Consider the following 18,854-nt stretch of genomic DNA (forward strand, 5'->3'; position numbering starts at 1 on the left):
ACTTTTCTTAAGTCGAATTTTTAAGGCCTATGAACATCATATGACCGTATGAACATTATCAGTCAGCAAAATCTGACAATATCTGAAATTGTGCCATCACAATGATTAATGGTTGATAAATGCTTCTGAAGTAAATTATTATTGTCTGCACTCGAAAATGTATCACAGCTTTTTCACAAATCCACAGATTTTGAAGGACAAGTTCACCCAAATATATACAGTACAGGTGCAGATTAATGAATGTAGCAATGATAGAAGAATACATCAGTGAAAGTTTGAGGAAAATCGAACTATCCGTTCAAAAGTTATGAATATTCAAAGTTCCAATGCCACCATCACTGGATGAGAAGACCTCAACAGTCTGTGGTATCACTCCACAAAAACAAACAAAATTCCACAAATTTCGTTTTTCATGAAAAGTACACATTCCCTCGGTACTGACACATGTTACGGGTAACATTGCTTTCTGAAAGAGATAAGTCTATTGCTCTTTTATTTTAATATATAATAAGAAAATATGTTGAATTCTGTTTATATCTTCTTTTCGTTTTTCTTGAAGTGAAGTCACAAACTGCTGTCTTCTCACCCAGCATTGGCAGCACTGAAGTGCAAAAATTCATAACTTTTGAACGGATTGTCCAATTTTCCTCAAACTTTCACTGATGTGATATACTTATATTGCTGCATTCACTCAATTCACCAATACATTTTAGTGATTTTGTCCTTTAAAGATTCCTCTGCTATGCTTTCCCCTCTCCCTTCTCAGAGGGGCGGCCGGTGAGTGCAGATCGGTAAATCATCAGGAGGTGAAGACAGCGGGCCGTCAACGTGTACTACCAGTCCCATGCCAAGCTGTGAACAAATAGTGATAGGAGTCATAACAGTTATGATAATAAGTATGATTACGACTTTCTCAGGAATAAATCAATAAATGTTGATATGACAGCGATGCTATTGACCAGCCATTATCGCGGGGTACATGAAATGTCCTGGTCCAACTCTTTACAACACATCCAGTTGTCGCCCATAATATAACAAGCTTAGGTCTTAAATTCTACTAATAATCTAAAAGTACAAAGTTCCTCTGCGTTTTCCCCCAAATCACAGTGGCGAGTGATACCGTTTCACAGTAGCAAGATCTCTTCTGTTGAAGCCATCATTATTAAATGAAAGACATTTATTAGTTTCAATGAGAGAGAAAGAGAGAGAGAGAGAAACAAAAAGGTCTGCACCTGCATGACCTGCACACTTCAGAATTTTGATATTCTAGATTTGAATCGGGAAATATGTATTGACTCAACTTTTATCATACCGTATCAATGAAGACAAAAGCTGAAGACATTAAAAAAGAAAAAAAAAAAAAAACCTACAACAGTTTTCTCTGGATGATGTTCGTCATTCCGAGCGTTCGTTATTAAATTGAAAAAAAATTAAGGTTCGTTATTCCGAAGGTTTCGTAAAAATGTTGGATGAACTCTTTCTGAAATGGTTGTTCAACATTTTGAAGGTTAGATTTAACATTCAACAAAAGGTTGGAGGATGACAACATTCAAAATGTTGATTTGCCATTTTATTATTATCTTCCTCTTTTTTTTTTTTTTTTTTTGAGTGAACGAATCTTGGGAATTACGGACCTCACTTCATTTTCAGTGTAACGAACGTTCGGCATAACGAACAATAACCTTTCTTTATGAGACTATCCTAGACAAGCAAATCGAGTTTCATTGAAACCAGATTTTATTAGTATTGTAAACGTATAGTTCAAATGCTAACAATGGCTAAAGGAAATATTAATTACTCTCACCAATAAATGTGTGTCGAAGTGACAATGCATCAGCCACCATCCTGGATTATTAGCGCGAAACCTCATCACTGCATAGCCCCCTGGAGGTATCATCACCGTATCCTTCCGCGGTGGATTGCGCAGATTGCGACTTATATTTCCTGTATTAATGGACCGATTGAATCAGACACGATTAAACTGAACGTCTACTAATGTCAGCCGACAGAGTTACTTGTTTCCCCCTATACCTCGTGGATTGTAATACCAAACAACCTACTTTAATGTAAAAATGTCTCGATGATGGAAAATCAAATCAGCATTCCGGCCAACTTATCGGGAGTATTTTTGTAGCATTTTAAAATCAGGCAAGAATTGCATTGTCGAATTATCATGGCCATTTTAAAAGATTACCAAACATATTCACATGTGCTTTTGAAGTGAATTGAAGAACTCGATTCAAAATATTTTGAAATCCCATTCGCATTAACTTTCATGTAGAGATTCAGGTGGTGTGTGTGTGTTTCAATTAGTTCCCGAACTCAAGTACTAGCTATAGACTGAATTTACCTTCATCGTTGTGCATAATATCTTTGCACTTCGTTGTATTAACGCTAAATGCTTAATTCCCTCCCTTGGTTATCTCGCTTAGGCAAGCAATGTTTGCAAAGCCGGTTGCTTTATCACATCATTGCTTCAGCATCTGCAACTGCGCATCGTGTTCCCCAACGACATCCAGTGAGGTTGTGATGATGTGATGGTTGTATAAATTGTTTATCAATATTTAAAAAGATAACAAATATTAAAGGTCCTGTTTACCTTTGGGAACAGTGATTTCAAAAATGTTCAAGATATGACATTTAATGCATATGTGTAGGTCTGTTGTACCACAAAACATCCTATCATATACAATTTTTGCGATAAAGTCTAAAATATAAGGAAATATCTGTATTTTCCTCAATAAACCGTAACTGTAGACGGTTTAGTCTGGAAGAATTTTTATTATAACTTTTGTTCACATTTTGTGTATTTAACAATACTTAACATCGTTTTTACTGATTCAAATTTTTACAGTGGTTGTTTCTATCCTTAACTCACATTTTAGAACTGTTTTAAAGCACTAATGCTGGGCGTTTGTTTCATCTGCAAATGGTAGATTATGCCTTTAAGAATGTTTCGTACAGAAGAAAAGCACCAATTAACATACAAAAAAAAACACGATCACAAACACGGAATAAGTAAATTTCAGAGCAGAAACAAATTAATAATCGAACCTTCTTCGTCAAGGACCTTAAAGTCTTCCGTCGTGAATGGTAGCGAGAATGAGTGCATTCCGACGACGCTGAAGTAATATCCATGCAGGTGAAGCGGATGTGCCACACCTGTTCCCTTGTTGATAAACACCAACTCAACAACCTTGATTACAACAGAGGAAGTCAAGAACAACAGAAACCAAGGATAAACAACGACGAAGACCCCAAACATCATTGCCAAATAAGTAGAGACTTTATGTATTACTTGAAAGTTCCGATACTGTTTGACACTTCTGACGAAGGACAGTAAATTTGTCCAAAACGTCAAGCACCACAGTCTCATGTATTATTATTATTATTATTATTATTATTATTATTATTATTATTATTATATTACTATTATCATTAGTATTATTATTATGATGATGATGATTATTATTATTATTATTATTATTATTATTATTATTATTATTATTATTATTATTATTATCATTATATTACTATTATCATTAGTATTATTATTATTATTATTATTATTATTATTATTATTATTATTATTATTATTATTATTATTATTCAACGAGATCTCTTGAGCTTTTGCTCGGTCCTTTTCTCGACTCTCCATGCACTTCTATCTTTCATCCTATTATGTAACTTCTCGCCGGCTTTATGTCTCCTTTATTTCTCTCCCTTACCAGATGCGTTCTCGTTTAACATGAAAAGCCCGGATGTCCAGGAAAGCCCCAGACAAATCAAATCTCATACTATACTGACTGTTGTCTGTTAATGACTGAATACAGACGCTCATGCCCCTTCACATTTTAAACCCCAAATTCCCTCATTTCTAAACGTGGTAAATCAAACATCGAACTCCTATTACCATTCATATTTCACCACTGTGGCATAGTGGATAAGACTAACGACTCCCGATCGGAGGACCCAAGTTCGAATCCCGCCCAGTGCTTACGTCCTTGGACAAGATGTTTTTACCCACTACTAGAAATATGTCCCTCTCGACCCAGGTGTATAAATGGGTACCTGGCAATGCTAGGGTAATAATAACAGCAGAGCCCTCTGGTAGAACAGTGGCAACACTGAAGAGGCTACCCTGGGTAAATAAGACCTTATTATTATTATTATTATTATTATTATTATTATTATTATTATTATTATTATTATTATTATTATTATTATCATTATTATATTATGTCGAGTCTACTTCTAATTCGGCAATCAAAGTAACCAAATAGACAGACAGACAAACAAAGAAATAAAAGAGTGAAACCAACCCCACCTGATTCTGGTTAAAACTGAGGGTATGTATGCACTCGCAGTCTTGTGTCGAACAGTCTCGCCCATCATCCAGGAAAGTTTCGCGGTTGCAGAAGAGCGAGTTATCCAGGTGTTGTGCGTGTGTAAGGAGCGGAATACCGGGTAATGTCAGGGTGATGTTGTTTAAGACATTCAGATTGGTTGCTGTATACGTGTCCTCCCTACCGGCATTCTCGACCGGGTAAAAGATGGGGTCGTGAACGGCCTTGGCCTTGTTGCGCCCTACTATATCAATCTCTAGGTAGCGAGTGACGTCAACTTGACTGAGGTCATCCTGAGTCTCTTCTGAGAGTCAAAGACACAACAAGGAGGAGGGTGAAGGCAAACTTTTACAAACAGATACAGAACAGCTGCACGGGTGATGTTCGTTATTCCTGAGATTTTTTCGTTTACTAGTATCAGAAAAAGAAATAAGGTTCGTTATTCCGAAGGTACGTTAATCCGAAAATGGAAAGACGATGCGTACCTTCGGAATAACGAACCTCATTTCATTTTCGGTTTAACAACCCTTCAGAATAACTAGCCTTCATTTTCGCATTAACAAACCTTCGGCAATGTTCGGAATAATGAATATTCGGAATAACAAACCGTAACCCATGTACAAACACCCAGAAATTGATCTGACAGATATCGCTGCTAATAATTTTTACAGATACATTGCTGTCCCCTAATCCCCATCATCAGGACTAATCATCATCTTTTAGCATCGTTTGTAACGGAAAGAATGATTAACCATGGAAACAATGCACTGGATGCTATTTTCAAAAGCGATTGTTTTCGGAAGCATCAGAGGGCGGCCATTATATAAATCAGATATAATTATATGCAGTCAAAAACCACCTGAATGGCAGGAATCACTGATTTCCGAAAAACGCGTGCCATTTGAGACAATTCAAGGTCATTAAAATGATTGTTTGGGGTAATTAAGGAGAGATCTATCAAATTTAGTATTTACATTATTACATTCTAAACACGAAGGACAGATCACTGTCTAGTTGAATTTTCCTAAACAACTTGATATAATTATACCAAAGGGTTAAACAGATATGTTCTATTTCAATATCTATTAACAACTGCAATGTATAGTAATATTAGGCGTCTTCCAACGTATTTGTAACTAAATCGAATAAGACAATGGCAACATTTCAAAATGTAAATCCATGTATATCATCTTCTTTCCAGTAGGGGCTGAGGTGAAGGCCAATTTATATCATACTATACCTTTATCTCGCAAGTCTGAAATAAGTATGCCGTCAGTGCCTGAAAGGGGGTTTAACGTCACGCCTTCTCGTCTAATCGATTTGTCCTCGTCAGGATCAACACCACGCGGAGTCATGTCATACCGAAGGATCGCAAACTCCTTCAGGAATATATAATCATTAAGAAAAAGAACTCATTCAAATCGTTGTAATCACATCCCGCAGCCGATATCATGGATGCTACTCCAAAAACACATCATGTCATCTTGTGGAACCACAAAAAAAAAAAAAAACCCGCATTATTTGAGAGACAATAGCAAGTACTGATGAGCATAATATCATGTATAACCCTTGACCCTTCCTTCCCTAATCCTCCAGTGTCAGGAGCCTTTTTAAGAAAGAAACTTTGATGCTGGATATGCCTACAAAGCACTCCTTCATAATTTTTGTTTTCAATCAGAAAACACAAATGCTACCCGTCACGACGAAGTCTAGTATTGAAATCTGGAATAATTTGTTTAGTAACATAGCGCGCGTAGACCTATATATTCGGTTTTAAAACACTGTAACTTATGTCGACCATAACTGGTGGGTGGGGGCTTCCTAAGAAGAATAGATGATTCAATGTGTTATGCAAAGAGTCAGGTGCATTGCTATGTCAGTGCACGAATCGACTATTTTTATGCATACTGCCCCCCCCCCTCCCCTTATGGCTGAAATAGGCATAATATATATATATATATATATAATATTCGGATTTTGAATAAAATCAAGGCAATTGGCATTTAATGCATTCCTCTATTGTGACATTATTATTACTATATATATAGAACAGGGTGAACCTGAAAGTAGAAAGTATTCTGAAACGATGGGTGAACCTGAAATGGGCCGCATGTTATTTCACCCGCTGCGCGAATCCAATAACTGTCCTTCTCTTGGTCTGCGTGAAGCACAAAGTCGTAACGCTCTCCCGAGAATATGGTGAAGCGGTCAACGACCACGGGGTCGATCGGTGCACCATCAGCGGCAATGATGGTCAGTTTGTGGTGGTCCACCGAGATGGTCACGGCGCAAACGTCACCCATCGCGCCGATGACCCTGAAGCGATGCCGCAGACCGGATCTGACGTACACTACGTGATGATCTACCGTCACGTTCCCTTGGTCGTCGCTGTGAAACACCTGGTTCGTCCCTGCAGAAATGATCCTATAAGTGATTTCTCTCTCCGTGATATCACAATATCTGAGTATTTTTCCAACAATATTCAATTTGTCGCCCTTATTGAAAACTGCCCTGCTCTTCATCAACAATATTAACGAAATCTGGTTTCAATGAAACTCGACTTGCTCGTTTCGTCACCAGTCAAATCTCATGTTGATATCATTTTGGATGTCTTGACAAATTCATAAAATTAATATTAAATGATACGCACACGTCTGCATTACGTTTCTTTTCACCCCGCCACCCTACAAACAAACAAATGAAAACAAACAACGCCTCATCTCACAGTCCTAGCATTAAAGAGGTCGAATTCCGAATTTTAAGATTCGGTAGCGTGGGGGATTGGTGGGTGGCCCGATTCATTCGCTGCCCACAGGGATACATCCGAAAATCACAAATAGCTTCGGTCAGAGAATGTGATACATCGAGGCGTATTCTCATCAGTAACGGCAGAATCCAATATAAATTTTTCCGCTGTGTGTGGACTTTCATTAGCGATAAATGATACAGCTGTATACAAATCATTATATTTGTTTTGATTTGATTTGATTCATTCTCTGTGTGGCATCGCTTGCAATTTCTTTTTAATCAATGTAATCAACATATTATATACAAATATGATAGTCATTATAGCTATTTTCTAAAAGTTCAACTAATTTCTAAGAGTTCAACTACCCAATCTTAATTACATATACATCTGTGACATAATTACCATACGGAACGGTCGCTAATAATAAGCTATAAGCTTGACCCTTTGGCAACCGATGATATCTCAAATCACACACCCGAGCCGGGCTATATAGCCTTCCCCTCTATGATATTTCCATGCTACCTAACATTAAATCAAAGACAATGTTAGAATGACGTATAGATGACGAAATGTGATGTAAGACGAGTTTTAGAAGATCGACTGACCACGGCCGTTGATGAGAAGGCCGTCGACGTCGGCCACTTCCACTCCATGAAGCTTCGCCGTACCAATCGTTAATGCTGTCTCCTTTGACCATTCAGCGATCACGAGGACGTGATGAGGATCATCGACGTCGTAAAGATCTCGATGAGGCTCGGCGGACGAAGTCTGTCGAACGATGAGGGAGCCGTAGATACCGTCGGCCCGTTGAATACCGCTGTGGGAATGCCACCAGTGGGTACCTAAGGGAGACATTAATTGGTTACCACAGGGAAACAATGAACGTAAAAGGCACATTATGATTTACTATCACATACATACAGATTATCTCAGTTACTCCAAGTGAGGGTCGACAGCAAACTGGAAAAAAACAACAACAATATGTTGCTTTTATCAAAGTGATATTAAAATGGCTCAAATATGATTTACTCCAACTTTTCTGAAAAAGTGCAGCCCTTTGACTTAGCACCAAGTTTTCGGGTAAACAAATGCAGGCTTTATGATGCAAACTATCTACTCATACATTATAATATATTTCCACTGAGTTTTTTTTTTATTATTTATCAATGCAAATTATTTTTAAAACAATTTAGCAATAATCATTTTGAAAACAGGCATCGTTGATGTAACGCATGTCACACACACATACAGACAAGCACACACACAAACTGAACAATCATTCAACAAAAATGATACATGATTGTAAACGAAGGAGCGGCACTCTATTACGTCACAAAGAACTATTACGTCACAAAGAACTATTGATATTTGCTTTGTAGATCATGGTTATAACAATCTCACGAGAGTCACACATTCACTTTCGAGCGATGCATCATATAAAACAGTATCCATTTTGGAACCAGTCATTTAGCAAATGCTTTCATTCCAATGTCTATATGACTGTATTCCAGGGATATACAGTATTTCGATGTAATGAGAATACTGAGCAGTAATGCATGTATATACATGTATGTTGATTTGCAGTGTTTTTACAAGGTCAGTGAAGAATCAGAAACTGATAGATCCTAGGCAAAATCATAAGCAAGGAATACGACATAAAATAAGAGTAATTGTGCAAAAATACAACAACAACAATAAACAAATACTAAATCTTGAAGCGCTTGACCCCACAAAAAGAGGTAATAATATCTGTAACATAAATGAATAAAAAACTGCTAAATCATAACCACACGACATGTCAAATTGTAGTGTTGAAAATAAAAGAAAGGGGCGCTGCTTCTTTATGGGACGTTTACATGGGTACTTTTCAAGCACCATCCCAGCTGTATGACTCTTAAAGGGAAGATAAACCCCAAGAGCAATGTAGATTGAGTGAAGGCAGCAACATTAGTAGAACACATCAGTGAAAGTTTGAAGAAAATCGGACAATCGATGCAAAAGTTATGAATTTTTAAAGTTTTGGTGTTGGAACGGCTGGATGAGGAGACTACTAGAGGTTATGACGTATGAGTGGACAACAATACCAAGAAAATATAAAGAAAATTCTACAAAAATCAATTTTTCATGAAAATTACAAATTCCATCAACTTGATATTGACATATGTTAAGGGTAGCAATTATTCCCCCTGCTTTCTGAAAGCGGTTGCTCCATTGCTCTTTCATAATTCCAGAAAAGTGAGATTTTGTTGAATTTCCTTTATATTTTCTTTGTATTGTTGTCCACTCATACGTCATATCCTCTAGTAGTCTCCTCATCCAGCGGTTCCAACACCAAAACTTTAAAAATTCATAACTTTTGCATCGATTGTCCGATTTTCTTCAAACTTTCACTGATGTGTTCTACTAATGTTGCTGCTTTCACTCAATCCACATTGCTCTTTGGGTTTATCTTCCCTTTAAGGGATTAAAGAGATGCTGGTACTGCTCGGGTACTGTCACGGCTATCATCACAGTTCAACTTCACGGACAAGCTACTATCGGGATTATACCTTCAAGTCTCAAGATTGTGTTGCACCAGCTATATGGCATGCCTCGATCCCGTATCTGACCCGGGTCGAAAATCCAACAGAACCAATAGAAAACTAAGACAGCATTTCTGTTGGTTTCTAATGGTTTCTATTGGTACCTATTGATAATCTATTGCTTTTTGTTGGTAATTGTTGGGACCAACAGAAAACCCCAACAGAGGCCAATATAATTCCATTAGAGCAAATTACATCCAACAAGTCAAACAGAAACAAACAGACATGAAATTCTGTAAGTCCTAGTATTGGTTTCTATCGGAACCCTTGAAACCAATAGATTCTAGACAGTCGGGTTTCAATTTCTGTTTTTCTCTGTTGGTTTCGACTGGTTCTGTTAGTTTTTCTTGGTTTTTATTGAGGTTATGAATATTCATCTAAAATTTGAATACTAATGGAACTTTATCATCTTAAGTATTTATGCCAAAATTAACCTTTAAACTTTATCAGAAATTGTATTGCACATTGTTTTGTTGTATATATTTTCAAGTTTATATAACTTATACAAACAGGAAATGTTCTGTTGGACAAACAAGAAATAATTGTCTATTGGTATTTTATTGGACCTATAGGACTTTCTATTGCTGTTTGTTGGATTTCTGTTGGATTTCTATGAGACCAACAAGAAATTTTCTGTTGGTATTCTATTGGACCAACATTTCAGTTTCCCTATTGAAAAAAAAACACACACAACAGGTCTGTTGGTTTTGATGGTCCAATAGCCTATTGGAATTTCGACCTGGGGACTCACAGAAATAAAGAGAAATCTGAATGGAAAGTGATGTTGGAAAACCGAGATAGTAACCTGTCATGCGAGTCACAAACAAAAAATGGAACTTTTTATGGAAAAGTAAGTTTTTAAGCCCAAACTTTTTTTTTTTGCTATACATATCAATTACAAAATCCAGAGAGTTTAGTTTGGAAATGAAAAACCATGATTAGTTAGATTATATGATAGTAGGTCTAACCTGCATTGGCGGCGGGATAGCGATAAGTGAACTCTTGCCCAGCCGGAATTGAGCACTGCGTGACCTTTGCCACCCCGTCCATGTAAGGCGTGTCTCGCTGGTGAAACCCGTGCCAGTGTATAGACGTTCCCTCCTCGTTCTGCATGACATTGCGCACGCGCACTTCGATGATGTCATTTTCGCAAACCTTGAAGTATTACGTGATAAAAAGAGCGATACCGTGATTTTAATGATAATCGGGTACTGATCATAATTATAAGGATATCAATGAAACTCAATATTGGGCATATTACTCGTTGAGTTATCTGCATGAATTCAATTTGAAACAGTTGCAATAAACCGTGGAGGTGGTCTCCACACTGTGCACACGCACACACACATACACACACACACACACACCCACACAATCACATACGCACACACACACACAATCACATACGCACACACACACACACACACACACACACACACACACACACACACACACACACATAGCCTGGCCAGTGGCGTATCTAGGGAAAAAGGCGCCCGGGGCAAGCACGAAAATTGCGCCCCTATTTTATGAAAAAGTGTTCAACCCCAACCCCATCCCGGTAGGGACTTTAAACAAAGTCCACATGATGCTTTTTCAAGCGATTAAAAGGGATCTTTTGAGGTTGATTTAAATGTAATGAATTTTGATAGATTTTGGCGAGCGAGCGCAGCGAGCGAGCCGAAAATTTTTGTATTTCAGCTTACAAAACATGGAATTCTTGTCATTTTTTGCTTACCAAATCTTACAATTCTAATCAAGATATAGTGACGGCCTTATAGATAACGATTTATACCAAAAAACTGAGGACTTTAAAAAAATACTCTAAATTAGAGTGAGCCGAAATTTGTATATGTCCTCGTCATCTTCACGTATTGTTCTTATCTTTTTTTATATAAATTTTGGCGAGCGAGCGCAGCGAGCGAGCCGAAAATTTTTGTATTTCAGCTTACAAAACGTGGAATTCTTGTCATTTTTTGCTTATCAAATCTCACAATTATAGTGACGACGTTATAGATAACGATTTATACCAACAAACTGAGGACTTGAAAAGATACTCTAAATTAGTACGAGCGAGTGAGCCGAAATTTGTATATTTCTGCGTCATCATTACGTTTTTTTATCTTTTTTTATTTTGTTTTTTCGCCCCCTCCCCCGTATGTTCGAAACCGTTGGCGTCCTCTTTTGATCCAATCGGCGATCGCTTCAGAAGGAATGAAATTGCAGTCGCTCCACCGTGTAACATTTTTCCTGCTAAATATAAAATGACACGAGTGAACACAATAGACATTATCATTCTGTCCGCGTCATCGTCACGTTTTGTTCTTATCTTCTTCTCTTTTTTTATAAATTTTTGCGAGCGAGCGCAGCGAGCGAGCCGAAAAATGTTGTAATTGAGCCTACAAATCATGAAACTCTTGTCATTTTTTGCTTATTAAATCTTACAATTCTAATCAAGATATAGTGACGGCCTTATAGATAACGATTTATACCAAAAAACTGAGGACTTGAAAAAATACTCTAAATTAGTACGAGCGAGTGAGCCGAAATTTGTATATTTCCGCGTCATCATTACGTTTTGTTATTATCTTGTTTGATTCGGGTTTTTTGCGCACCCCCCCCCCCTCCCGTATGTTCGAAACCGTTGGCGCCTTCTTTTGATCCAATTGGCGATCGCTTCAGAACGAAAGAAATTGCAGCCGCTGCTCTGTGAAACATTTTGCCTGCTAAATATAAAATGACATGTGTGAAAACAATAGACACTTTGTCATCATCGCGTTTTGTTCTTACCTTCTTTTTTACATAAATTTTGGCGAGCGAGAGCAGCGAGCGAGCCGAAAATTTTTGTATTTCAGCTCACAGAACATGGAATTTTTGTGTGAACACAATAAACATTGTCATTTTGTCCGCGTCATCATGTTTTTGTTTTTTATCTTGTTTGATTTGGTTTTCTGCCCCCCCCCCCCACCATTCTCCCTCCCCCCTTCCGGGCGATTTTTTTTTTATTATTATTCTTATTCTTCTTCTTCGTTTTTTTTTCTTTTTTCTTCTTCTTCTTCTTCTTCCTTTTTTTTTTTTTGCGCCCTCAAGGAGTGGCGCCCGGGGCACGTGCCCCCCTTGCCCCCCCCCCCTAGATACGCCACTGAGCCTGGCCTCTGTGAGATATGGTTTAACATAACATGTCCGTCATTCCGAAGGTTCGTTAATCTGAGTGGGATCATTTTCGGATTAACAAACTTTCGGTACAACGAATCTTTTTTATTTATTTATTTATTTATGGATAAAGAAACCTCTGGCATAAACAAACCTTACTAGTTTAGGATCAACGAACCTTTGGAATAACGGACTTTACTTTCCAAAATGCTTTGTTCGAGACCAGAAGGGTAGTAGGGAAATTGCTAGGCACATTGTTGCCATCTTATGTATACCCTAGACAGGCGCCTTGGAAAAAAAAAGAAGAGAAAAGAATAAAAGGTCGCCTCCTCTTTGCACGTAGGTGTGGAAAGATATTATTTTTTATTGGCATTGCACCACATCTTCCAAACAGCTTCAGGTGCAACATTATGTGTAACATATTGATAATAACGATTCACAGCATATTTTTATAACGCCATATATCTGAAACATGCAAAGGAGCAGACTTACATAAGGAAAGCTATTGTTCCATTCATATTTCGGTTCCTTTGGATGCTTATCATGTTTTCCAATCGGCTGGAGATTAAATTCTACTAAGGGACAAATGTCACGTAGTCAGCATACATTGAAGAATGTGATTACATACACGCCAATAATGGAGGACTTTGATTTCACCAGGGAGGTGTGAGACACTCGATCACCTCCTTGGCTTCACTGAGTTCATATCTAGGTCATATAATAATGCATTTCTCAACACTTCTTGTGTTATTTCGTAGTACTTTACCACAGCGGTACCGGTTGCTATAATTCATTCATATTTAGGCGTTTTTTTTCTTCCTGACGCAGTACCACACTACAGCAACAAGCAATTCTAATCACCTGAACATTATTTCAAAAGTTGATATGAAATTTCTCATCATTAATATTTTTTTTGACTATGTCGGATTTGCTTCAGCAAGCTTTCTCGTCATCGGGACCGACTTCTCTCACTGAGGTAATAAAACTTGAATATATTGGCGTTTTGTGAAATGTCTAAATTCTATAGGTACTTTTCCTAGGGGCACTGGGTTAAATTTTAGTCCCTTCACCTGCATCCTGGTTGCTTTTATTGATCTATGTTAACTTAGTCTGATCCACTTTGCGTTTAGGATAAGTGTTAATGGGATAGATACGCCTTTTCACAGGTATTTCATTCTGTTGAGGATAATGTTATGTTACCAGGCAGTGTCTAACATTTGAATAGACTTCTTAACCTTCTTGCGACACCAAAACAAACAAACAAACAAACAAACAAACAAACAAACAAACAAACAAACAAACAAACACACACACACACAAAAAACATACAAACAAAACAGACAACCAAAACAACCTCCCTAAAAACAAACAACAGAATTTCCTCTACTAAAAAAGTCAATGGTCATATTATGCCTTTGTCTATATTGATCACGTACAATATTGGATCAGCCACGACTGACGGTACCAATGCAACTTTAACTTCACAGGACAAATAAAAGCATTTCCTTCATGGAAGGTTAACAAAGTAAGTTACTTTGCAGCAACAGAATATTATACCCAATCGACCTAACTCCAAAACTAGCTGTTCACCATAGCCTTCCGCAACGGTAGTTTAAATAGTGAATCAATCCAAATGCAATTTCAGGGTATGAAACTATCACTCATTGCCCACATCTTATAGAAAACCCCATTCGATTTGCTTCAGTGGTCAAAGAGAAATGAGGAATTTTGTAGAGCATGTCAGGAATTTCTTCCCTCCAAGTTCTGTCCATTGTGTTCACACATTAATTTGCATTTCCAAGAGCATCCAAGTGCTAAACTTGGAAGAATCAGACTCATGACATGCTTTACAACAATCCACATTTCTCTGTGACCGATTAACCAAATTGAATAAGGTTTTCTGCAAAATAGAGCTAAGATGTTATATTCTAAGACTCTGGAGTAGCATCTTAGACGGTTTAGTCATATTGGGTGTTATCAGTGCGAAAAGTGGATTGTAATTTTTGGGGGACATACTGTACAGGTAGCACGGACGATGTCCTGACCTGCAATCCACCAGACAGAAAAGAGTCGATGTCCTTTACTTTCCTTTACATTGCCTTAGCCTATGGTTTATCATTTAAACATTAGCACACGGTATGTAGTATATTAACGAGGCACGTTAATTATACCACTTGGTTCTAGATTACATCTATACGCCATTTATATAATAGCAAACCATGCGCCCGATATTGGTGAATGATAAATTAGTAATTGATATTTTTAGTTATGTTGATTGTTGTCATTTTAGTATGTATTCTTTATACCGTGAAGTAAACCTATTATTCGTTTAAAGTTTTACCAAGTAATTATGAATATATGTATGTGTGTATATGATTATTATGTATTTTTTTAATGCAAATATGATATTTATATTCTATTGTATACAGCTGTATGTTGCTCCGCAATTCAGCCACTTGGCTGCCATGGCAGTATTCTCAATAAACCAGATTGAATTAAAAAAATGAATTTAACTGAAGTGAATTGAATTGAATTGAAATGAATTGAATTGAATTAAATTGAATTGAATTGAATTGAATTGAATTGAATTGAATTGAATTGAAACTGTTACCAGTAAATTTTGTTTTCCTATAATATCTAAAGTCTGAACACGAACTCTCTCCAGCTACTCCTGCCTGAGAGTCAAAAGGAGAGCAATTGACATCAACACTTTATCGAATGGAATGCCCAGTGCCGGTAATCAATGTTCAAACAATAATGCTCAAGAGAACAAAATATCTTAATCAGTTTGATTTGATTTGATTTGATTTGATTTATTTCTGCTTAATTCCGTTACATCAGATAGGATCATGTACATGTCATTTATGACAAACAGTATATCAGCACATAGTTTTTAGTAATTATTATACAAGACAAATACAAATATACTAGCTTATGGAACTTAAACAGAAGGGTCTCCAAAATAAGCCGAGGCTTGACGGTATGGAGACTATATGCTTACCTACTCTGAATAGAATAGGGAATAGAGAAAGAGAGAAATAGGGAAGGGTATAGGGGAAAAAGGGAAAGTTACAGAGTGTATGGGTACCACTCCAACTACTTTACAATGATAGTAATGATGATAAATACAGTATGATAATGATATTAAAGTTAACACGTTCAGTTGCCTTTGCCGGAGTAATGACCAAATATGCACTATGGAAATAATAATGTGTGAATACAAAATATCTTATACATAGTGTTATCTGACATTGAACAGAATATATTGTGTTTGTTTTATGTATGCAGTAATGGTAAGGCACATCGTACACATACATGCTCATATAATATACATGATGTACCTATCCTATACATACATACATATTATACATACTCATATTCATAATATGGATAGATAAATAAATCGATATGTGTATGCACACATCCATGCATTATGTATTACGTACATATTCATATACATTTGATTATAATACAATAAAGGAATCAGAATGTTATCCTGGGAAATACTGCTTAAGGAGGTGAAGTTTTACAGCCTTCTTAAATGAATACATAGTGGTCATGTTTTTAATTTCGATGGGAAGGGAATTCCAAGTGTCAGGGCCGGAGTGTCTGATAGAATGATGCGCGAGTGCGGTTTGGGGGTTAAATAAGTGTAAATTTGTGGATTGTCTGGTTGGATAAGAGTGAATCTCTGAATTTGACCGAAATATTATGTTAAATATTGGAGGCAAGAGGTTTGACTTGAGACAAAACATAAATACAGCTTTTTGGAGAAAATTTATATCATTTATCTTAAGGGATTTAAGCTGGAAAACAATGGGTCGGTGTGATCTCGAGAGCGTGCTCGATTGCACACTCGTATTGCTTTTTTCTGTAGGAGAAGTATACGGTCTGTGTTACAGTGGGTTGCCCAGATAATGTTGCAATACGATATATATGGTAGGATTAAGGCATTATACAGGGTAAACAATACACGAGTTGGTAAAAAATACTGAAGCTTAGTTAACAGGCCAACGTTTCGGGATATAGGCAAGATGATGTGTTTTACATGATCATCCCATTTTAGGTTTTCATTTATATACACACCAAGAAATTTATTAAATATTTTCCTTTCAAGAGATATACCATCAATATACAATTCATATTCTGGTAAATCAGCTTTTTTACATTTAAAATGAATGAAATTAGTTTTGCTTAAATTAAGTGCCAGTATATTACTTTTAAACCATGTAGATAATTTCGGTAATTCATTGTTCAAAATAGCAACTAGGTGGTTTAGGTCAGCATGTGAGTAAAACACATTTGTATCATCGGCAAATAATATATACTGTAACATAGATGATGCGTTTGAAATATCATTAATGTAAATTAAAAACAATAATGGCCCTAAGATCGAACCCTGGGGAACTCCATATGTTACAGGTAGTGTATTGTTGCTGGAATATTGGCGCGATGTCCGTTATTCCGAATGTTCCTTGATCCAGAAATGTAATTAGGGTCATTATCCCGAATATTTGTGATTCTTATACGGTTTTTTAATACGAAAATGACATGGAAGGTTCGTTATTTCGAATGTACGTTGATCCGAAAACGAAAAAGGATTCGTTAATGAAATGAGGTTCGTTGTTCCAAAGATTCGTTATTCAGAAGGTTCGTTAATTCGAAAACGGAATAAGGCTCATTTTCCCCAAGGTTCGTTAATACCAGCATATAATATAATGTTCGTTATCTTGAAAATTGAAATAATTTTAATCTGACTATTTTTCTTTTTTTAGGTCATCAACGGTCAATAAATGAGGGTAAAACGGGAAGGGGGAATGGGCGAAGGCCTTTACTACACCTCATGCAGTCATGATGCCTTGAAGCTAAACGTATTCTTGTCTGTGTTAAATAAGAGACCATTCATGTTGACCTCTCTTCGTTTTTGTAGTCTATTTGGGCAGATCAAATAACGCGTGAATGCACGTGTGTTTCCATAAAGGATGTGACATGTTTTTTTTTTAAGCCTGCGTCCACTACTTGTACTGGCTATCATTTGTCACTATGGTGTAATGTTTGCTACACCGGTCTATACAATGATCTAGGCGGCAGTAGTTTATATTCATTTCTCAAAACACAAATCATTGCCAGCTAGAAATGAACTCTATCTTGTAAAACAGTTCTTATGTAGGGTCTACTGGAGAAACTACCCTGTATAGAGAACACATAGGCCCTAATAAATGAATAAATAAAGCACAGAGTATGAATTTGTGCGATTAAAGGAGATAAATAACAAGCAAGTGCAGTAAGTCAAAATACTAAGACAAAATATAATGATGGTATATCGAGTGTGAAATCTTCTTTTAAGTGTTGTATAGTTAAAAGACGTTTTAAAGCAGACCACTATGAAGCATGATGAAAAAAAAAATGCGTGTTTTACATGGACGATGAAACATAATTATTATTATTGAAGAGTTATATTGAAACAGCATCGTCTGTAAAATCATATGTATGTACTTAGGTAAATGTGTAAAATGTTTTTCTGTGTTACGTTTTTATACAGCTCTTTGTGGTATTTCATGGCAAGGGGGATGGGAATGTGTCGAAAGTCATTTCGACGAACAAAAACATCCAAACAGAGGAGAGGGGAGGGATGGGGTGGGGGTGAGGGGTAGCTTTGTGTCAAAATCTCTCTAAATAATATAGTCATTGCAAATAGTATCATATACAGTGATTGTAAATAATATCATGCCACGAACAAAACGGATGCATCAGCGTTTCTGAGACGCACTCTATAGGCTTCCTCTCGCTTGGTGACACTACTTATTTTGGGGGCATTTTATATTCGATATGCTAATCTACTTTCATTTCCAGCAACAAAAAGAAAATAACTATCAGTAACTAAGGAAAACACCTCATCAAACCGAAGACCATACGATCACATGACACCATACGATCACATCACACAGTGGACAGAAATGATGGGATCAGCGAAAAATCAGAGCTCGCAAAAAGAGTTTGCAAAATACAATGTATAGGGCCTAT

The 18,854-nt window shown here is 36.8% G+C and overlaps 1 protein-coding gene across 1 annotated transcript in view; it reads right to left on the reverse strand.

The window, feature by feature from the left end:
- Window positions 1-735: 735 nt before the first annotated feature.
- LOC140236286 (uncharacterized) overlaps window positions 736-18,854 on the reverse strand; it is a 30,050-nt gene continuing 11,931 nt past the window's right edge. The window contains exons 3-10 of the mRNA XM_072316241.1: window positions 10,646-10,832; window positions 7,701-7,937; window positions 6,443-6,756; window positions 5,587-5,725; window positions 4,328-4,650; window positions 3,055-3,196; window positions 1,805-1,944; window positions 736-852 (exon numbers count right to left, since the gene is read on the reverse strand). Of these exons, the coding sequence (XP_072172342.1) occupies window positions 763-852; window positions 1,805-1,944; window positions 3,055-3,196; window positions 4,328-4,650; window positions 5,587-5,725; window positions 6,443-6,756; window positions 7,701-7,937; window positions 10,646-10,832 (1,572 nt within the window). The 3' untranslated portion in view covers window positions 736-762. The remainder of the gene's footprint in view (window positions 853-1,804; window positions 1,945-3,054; window positions 3,197-4,327; window positions 4,651-5,586; window positions 5,726-6,442; window positions 6,757-7,700; window positions 7,938-10,645; window positions 10,833-18,854) is intronic.

The sequence above is a fragment of the Diadema setosum genome, chromosome 12 (assembly GCF_964275005.1).
Source record: "Diadema setosum chromosome 12, eeDiaSeto1, whole genome shotgun sequence".
Classification (NCBI taxonomy): domain Eukaryota; kingdom Metazoa; phylum Echinodermata; class Echinoidea; order Diadematoida; family Diadematidae; genus Diadema; species Diadema setosum.